Consider the following 7,427-nt stretch of genomic DNA (forward strand, 5'->3'; position numbering starts at 1 on the left):
GAGGAGCACTTCGTTTGATCCCAAGCTCTGTCAGAAGGTTGCATATCCATCGTATCTCGGCAGCGGTGTTTGCAACGGCTCTATATTCAGCTTCAGTTGAGGATCTAGCAACACCATTCTGTTTCTTGGCAGACCAAGAGATGGGAGTTCGACCAAGATAGACTATGTAGGCATTTGTTGACACATAATCATGGGAGTCCCCTGCCCAGTCTGCGTCAGAGAACGCATGTAAAGAGAGTGGGTTGGTAGAGGAGAAGAAGATTCCGTGTGTGGGTGTGCCAGCAAGGTATCAGAGGACTCTCTTGGCTGCTTGCCAGTGAACATCAGTGGGGCGATGCATGAATTGAGAGAGCTTATTAACCGCATATGCTATATCAAGCCTTGTAAAAGCAAGATACTGGAGACTACCAACAAGTTTACGATAAGTAGTGGGATCCGAGAGAGCAGTACCAGAGGTGAGTGTGAGTTTTGGCGATGACGCCATGGGAGAACTGACTGCATTAGCAGTGGACATGTCATAGTTGTGAAGAAGATCCACAATATATTTTCGCTGAGATAGATGGAGACCTTTGCTTGTGCGATGTGCTTCAAGTCCAAGAAAATAGTTGAGATCCTCAGGGTCTTTGACAGAGAAGCGCTCAGCTAAGAGGTTGAGGATCCTTTGAATATGTGCGTTGTTGCTACCTGTGACGAGAATGTCATCTACGTAGACAAGGAGATAGACATAGTCCTGTCCATGTTGTAGAACGAACAATGATGTGTCCGCGAGAGAGTTAACAAAACTGATGCTCACCAAATAATTCTTCAACTCAGTGTACCATACCCGGGGGGCTTGTTTTAATCCATAGATTGCTTTCCGAAGCCTGCAAACATGATTAGGGAAATCCGAGTTCACAAAGCCAGGCGGCTGCTCCATATACACTTCATCCTCTAGAGTACCTTGAAGGAAGGCGTTGTTCACATCGAGCTGCTTGATTTGCCACGATTTGGAGATTGCAACATCGAGCACCAAACGAATCGTTGTGGATTTGATTACGGGACTAAAGGTTTCAGTATAGTCTCGGCCAAGTTGTTGAGAGTAACCCTTTGCAACCAATCGCGCCTTACACCTGCCAAGAGAACCATTAGAGAGAAATTTATTCTTAAACAGCCATTTACAACCAACAACATTAAAGTGAGGCTGATGAGGGACAAGATCAAGTGTTTGATTTTGTGCGAAGGCATCAATCTCAATTGACATAGCTCCTCTCCACTTTCGATCCTTTAGAGCTTGGTTCATTGTAGTTGGTTCAGGAGGAATATGTCGGGATAGAGCAACAGAGAGATTGAGTTTGGTTTTTGGTTTCTGGATATTATTTTTCCGGCGAGTGCTCATCGGGTGTTGATTAGCAGCGAGAGGTTGTTGGACAGGTTGAGTAGGTATGGTTGGAGTTGGGTTAGTAGGAGGTGTTGGATTTGGGTTTGAAGTTGATGGATTTGAATGGGCCTTCGAGTTTGGGCCTGAAGAGGGTTTACGACGTTGATATTGTTTGAGTTGGCCTGGTTGGGTAACTGGTCGGGTTGGTGCGAGATAGGCGTTGACAACACTATCACGATCCGCATTGTTGACGGTTTCCTCGATTATCGGCTGGTGATGGTCTGACGTCGGAGATCCGGGCAGCGGTGACGGCGGCGTTACGAGTGGTGACGGTGGCTGTGGTGAATGGAGGGTAGATGGCAATGGAGAATTGTCAGATCGTATGACAACAACAGAGGGTTGAGGAATTGGAGAGGTTGGTGGTGTGGAGACTGCTGGTGACTGTGACAGAGATCGCAACGGGAAGCTCTGTTCATCAAACTTGACATGGCGAGAGATGTATATACGACCAGAGGTGGGCTGAAGACATATGTAAGCACTTTGCGTCAGAGAGTATCCCAAGAAGATACACGGAGTTGAACGATTTTCAAGTTTATGTTTGGTGTAGGGACGGAGCCACGGGAAACACAAGCACCCAAATACGCGGAGTTTGTCGTAATTTGGTGCCGTGCCAAACAGCTTATGAAGCGGATTCTCCATGTTGATAACATGAGTGGGGAGGCGGTTGATGAGATAGACAACAATAGAGAATGAATAAGTCCAATACTTGTGTGGTAGTCCAGCATGAGTGAGTAGAGATAGCCCAGTTTCGACAATGTGACGGTGTTTTCTCTCAGAGATTCCATTGCGCTCTGGGGTGTGTGGTGGAGAGGTGAGGTGAGAGATGCCATTCCTCGACAAGAATTGCCGGAGTGCTAAGAACTCACCGCCATTTTCGGAGTAGAAAGTGCCAATCCGTGTGCCAAATTTGTTTTCAACGAGAGCTTTGAAGTTGATGAAGGTGTCGCGAACTTGGGATTTTTGTTTGAGAGGATATATCCAAGTATAGCGTGTATAATGGTCTATAAGCACTAGGTAGTATTTGAAGTTATCAACTGAGAGAACTGGTGAGGTACATATATCAGAGAAGATGATTTGAAGAGGGTAAGTGGTGAGAAGAGAGGATTGCGAAAAAGGGAGTTTATGACTTTTATTGATAGCACAATCAGTGCACAACATTGTCTGTGAATCTGATTGTAAATGCGGAAGTGAGAAATTTGAAACAACGGTTTTGAGAATAGAATGAGAAGGATGGCCTAAACGGGAGTGCCAATCTTGGAGAGATGCTTTTGTGGAAGAGGAAGCAAAAAAGGATTTGATGGTAGATGGTGAGACCGGCCACTCGTAAAGCTCGCCTTTAGTTCTGCCGAGGAGTAACGGGATTCCCGACATCAGATCCTTCACCTGAAAATAAGCAGGGAAAAATTCAACAGAGACCTTGTTAGTGTTGCAAAGACGATAGACGGAAATAAGGTTTTTATGGATATTTGGTACACAAAGAACATTGGTCAAGGATAAAGGTTTAGAGGAGGAGGAAGAAGGTAAAGACAGTGAACCAGAGTGAGAGATCGGGAGTCCAGAACCATCGCTGATGAGAACGGCATCGTCACCATGGTATGCTTGGTGCAACGCCAAATTGCCTAGATCACTTGTCATGTGATGAGTAGCACCGCTATCAAGGAGCCATGAGGTTGTTGGTTGTTGATGTCCGACCGCCAGATTTGCACGTGGTTGCCACTGACGGAAGGGAGACGGAAGCAGACCACTTTGAGAGCCAAAGTGTGGCTGTTTTTGAAGCTGAGAGCACCGTTTGGCACTGTGCCCAAACACACCACAGATTTGGCACTTGCCTTGATAGCCTCTGGTCATACGAGTATCTTGCCGTGAGTATTGATGACGATACTTGTTGTTGTTGTTGTTGTTGTTCCATGGCTGGTGAGGACGATAAGACTGCTTCCCGGAGGCGTGAGATGACCGATTGGTGGCAACATGAGCAGAAGTGGGTCCAGTGGTGACAGCGGACAGAGCACCAGCGAGAAGCTTGGCTTCTTTGTTGATGAGTTTCTCATGCACCTCAATAATTGATGGTGGAGTCTCACGACCCTCCACTTGATCAATGACAATCTTGTAATCTTCTGGAAGACCACCAAAGATGTACTCGAGTTGCTCTTCATGTGCAAGTGGTTTACCAAGGAGAGCAAGTTGATCAAATCTAGTAGTGAGAGATTGCATATATTCATCAATGGTTTTGTCACCTTTAACAGCTTGCTTGATCTGGAGACGAAGTTGTTGAATGTGACCCCAACTTGGATTAGCATAGGTGGCAGAGATTGTCTTCCACATCTCAGCAGAAGATTTGGTTTTAGACACCAGGGACTGCAAGGCGGGAGAGAGGGTACCAAGAAGCCCACTAAAGATGAGCTTATCTTGTCGTCTCCATGTCGCATAGGCTGGATTTGGAGTAGGCGGATCTGAGGTAGTGAGCTTGGAATCTGGAAGAACGGAAGTGCCATCGACATATCCAGCAAGATCGTAGCCGTCAAGGAGGGAGTGAACCTGGAGGCTCCATGTCATGTAGTTTGTTGATGTGAGTTTAGTGATGTTCATCATGTTGATGTTGAGGAGACCTTGTGTGTCAACTGTTTCAGCGATTGCAACCATGGAGAAATGACGAGAATATTAGATCTGAGAGAAGATTGAAATTAGAGGAAGAAGAATGGAAAATATGAGAACAGAAGGAAGAAACACGAAAGAAGAAACAGAGGAGGAGGAGGAGGCTGCAGAGATTTAAAAGAAAATTTTAAGAAGGGTATCGATAAGCTCTGATACCATGTAAGCTTTGTATGTATTGCATATTTTACAGAAGGGATTACATCTTAGTATATATACATAAGTCGAGTAGAGGAGACTAGGTTTAGCTAGATATGTAAAGTTCTGTACAAGGAAACAATATATTGCAGAGGTAATGAGATGATACAGACGTATCCTTAACAGATAGTGTCATCATTCATCATCAATTCATCTGCCTGTTTCACTCTTCTTTCCTGTCTCAGGCTCTTGAACAACACAACATGACATAACAATCAGATAAAAGCAACCTAATCACGCATGTGAACATAGTAAAGAAAGATGAAAAGATACCCTCTCAGACAACATCTCTGGTGTATCATTCAACGCTTGGGATCCTTTTCCTATCCAAGTTCCATGGCCAAAATCAGGAACCATTTTATCTTCGTTTCCCTTTAAACAATAGGTGAAAAGACACAAGCAGCATCACTAACCCCGTAACAGTCAAGAAAAGTAGAGAAGAACCAAAAGTATCAAGTTAAAAATCAAAACCCAATTATGATAAGTCTTTACCTCAGAAGAAGTTACAACTGAATGATACTTCTTCCTGAGTGATTCAAGGCTCAAAGGATTCTCACTAGATGTGGTTGCATTGAGAACACCAAGAACCTGTGTCAAACGCTGGTTAGTAAGTTACTTGTAACAACAAAAGGAGAACGGAAGCAGCAAAAGTTAACACTTGCCTCTTTTGTGAAAAGAGATCGAACAGATTCTATAGCTTGATGTTCCCTCCAGTCAAGATCCTGAAAACATCCATCCAACAACTTATATTTCAATATTTCTTTTCAAATCTTCAAGTACAATGTGATGCTGGTAAGCTGAGATCGTTACCTTGTCGATGAAGTTACTCCCGGTGTTGTCTTTATCTGAAAGAATTTGCAGAAGTAAGAACAGCTTCATAAAGAATTACTGAAACTTGTAAACAAGATAAAGAAAATACAAAAGAACCTCTCAAGAAAACTAAAAATCTACGATCATCAAGTGAAATCAAGAAAGACGAAAGACTGAGATAGGAAAGAAACGGTCAATGGTAAAACAGAAATCGAAAACAGAGAAGGGAAGAAACGATCAATGGTGGAAGAAGAAAACGAACCAAAAGATGAACGCGAGTGAAGTCTGTAGCCGATCATGACGGTGGAATAAACGAGAAATAAGAGAAACCCCATAATCACCGGAGTCACCCATCGATAGAGGTCTCTGCACCTAAATCTTCGTTCGTTTCTCCTCCCAACCATCGCAAACGTAAAACCCTAATAGAAACCTAAGAGACGATCGCCAAATTCAGTTGCTCTCTCTCACTCCAAGATGCTTCTCTTTGCTCTTCTCTAATCTGTGTAGTGTAGAAGAATTCTTAACAGAGTATTATTTCAAATCGGCTTTTATATATGCAGCTAGAACCCTTAACGTCGTCGTTTCAACCCCATGGCTTGGAGAGCGTCTAACGACGTCGTTTGACTCAGTAGCTTAGAAAAGGTTAGAATGGTAAAACGGCCTCCTTTGCTCAGCTGTAACGCCAGACTGGCAAAAGTAGGCCGTCAGATTAAACCTTATTGGGCTTTATCAAACCTAAGCCCAAAATTATATACAATTAAAAATCTGGATATAAATAGTAAAATCGAGATTAACGAGAAGATTCAGATCCTAAACTTTCTCCACCGGATCTCGAAATCGGAGACTCAGCTGCCAAAAAAAAAGATGGCCGCCGACGGGATATTTCACAGCATCTTCGAAGGATGTATCTCGGGCCTTGATTCCGCCATCGAGAGGCGTCCTTACCACAAAAACTGCGGATGTGCGCTCCACGATAAACCAAGCGGCGTTGGAAAAAATCAAAATCAGAAACGGCCGCCGTCATGTCGCCGACACGGAAGCTCAGAGAGCATCTCGTTCTCGATCCGAAGATCTTGGAGCGAAGGAAACATCATGGCTCTGAATATGTTCCCTTCGTCGTCTTCTTCGTCTAATCTCCAATCGCTTTCGTCGTCGTCTTCTCTCTCAAATCTGGCGTCCGATTTACCGGTGGACGAAGCTGCGACGGAGGTTCCGAGTAGATCTAATAATCAACAGCTGCGATGGACGATTGACGAAGATGATTGATGATTGATTGATATTTGATGATGATGATCAATTCCAGGTTGTTTTGTTGTTAACTTTTTGATAATCTACGTTTGGGTTTAATTAATTTCCTTAATAATTTTGTATTTGAGGACAAAAATAAACAACAATTTATTATTATTATTTTTTTTTTTTTCATTTTTGTGAAAGAAACGAAAATGTTTGACGGATGTTTACAATTGGAATTTTGAATGATTAGCTTGTGGAGAGGTTAGTTAATTTGTTCTTCTTATGTATGTAGAGAGCAAAAGTAACTTAGGAATCTTTGGCAATGAAGCATCCTATCTCTCGTTGTAGTTTCCTGTAATTACATAAGACATTCATAGACATAACCACTGAATAAAGAGATAAATCTTGTTAAAACCTTGTTAAATAAATAACTAACATTAGTGGCTAACAGTGCAATAATGAAGAGCAATTATTGAGAGAAGATCATTTTAAGGGAAAACCTTAAACCTGATTGGTTGTTGTAATTGGATATTATTGAGAAAATCTCATGCGTCATGCAACACCATTTGTCATTGGTTTTGTGGTATTGTGTGTGAGCTCAAACTCGAGTTTTAACGATGGCAAGTATTTATTAACAAATTTTCAAAAAAAAAAAAAGTATTTATTAACACTTGCCTTTTACTAAAATCCCCCTCGATACAAGAATCCTCAAATCACACCTACTATCAGTTTCAAGGAAAAAACAAATGAGTTATTTTCTTGTATGTTTCTATTGTCGATTGGTCAAGACCCCTCGTGGCCGTAATATGGGCATGTTCGTTTCATCGCCGCAAGTACCTGCAATTGCGGCAGCCACAGTTATTGTTATTCATTTGGTTGCCGCAGATATCCGCAGCATGACACTGCGGCAAATGCATCTTCACATTTTAAACGTTGATTAGATGCAGCGATTAAAAATGTTGTGTTTACCGCTGCCGCTGCCGCAGCCACAGCCACCTGCGTCGATGAAACGAACATGTCTAACCTCTCTTGGTTGTTGCGTTACGGTTGCGTCTGTAATAGCTGAATGGCCTTGTCCTCGGAAACCGAACCTATGGGATTTGTATATCCGGATAGCAAT

General features: G+C 42.8%; 2 protein-coding genes across 2 annotated transcripts in view; one reads left to right on the forward strand and one right to left on the reverse strand.

Moving 5' to 3' along the window:
* The window catches only part of LOC104783221 (putative galacturonosyltransferase 2), a 9,259-nt gene extending 4,620 nt beyond the window's left edge, over positions 1 to 4,639 (reverse strand). The window contains exon 1 of the mRNA XM_010508353.2: positions 4,538 to 4,639. Within this exon, the coding sequence (XP_010506655.1) occupies positions 4,538 to 4,621 (84 nt within the window). The 5' untranslated portion in view covers positions 4,622 to 4,639. The remainder of the gene's footprint in view (positions 1 to 4,537) is intronic.
* LOC104783223 lies at positions 5,861 to 6,620 on the forward strand. The gene has a single exon (XM_010508354.2). It carries the CDS (start codon positions 5,939 to 5,941, stop codon positions 6,338 to 6,340), a length of 402 nt encoding a protein of 133 aa, XP_010506656.1. The 5' UTR covers positions 5,861 to 5,938; the 3' UTR covers positions 6,341 to 6,620.

Source organism: Camelina sativa, chromosome 4 (assembly GCF_000633955.1).
Source record: "Camelina sativa cultivar DH55 chromosome 4, Cs, whole genome shotgun sequence".
Taxonomy (NCBI): Eukaryota; Viridiplantae; Streptophyta; class Magnoliopsida; order Brassicales; family Brassicaceae; genus Camelina; species Camelina sativa.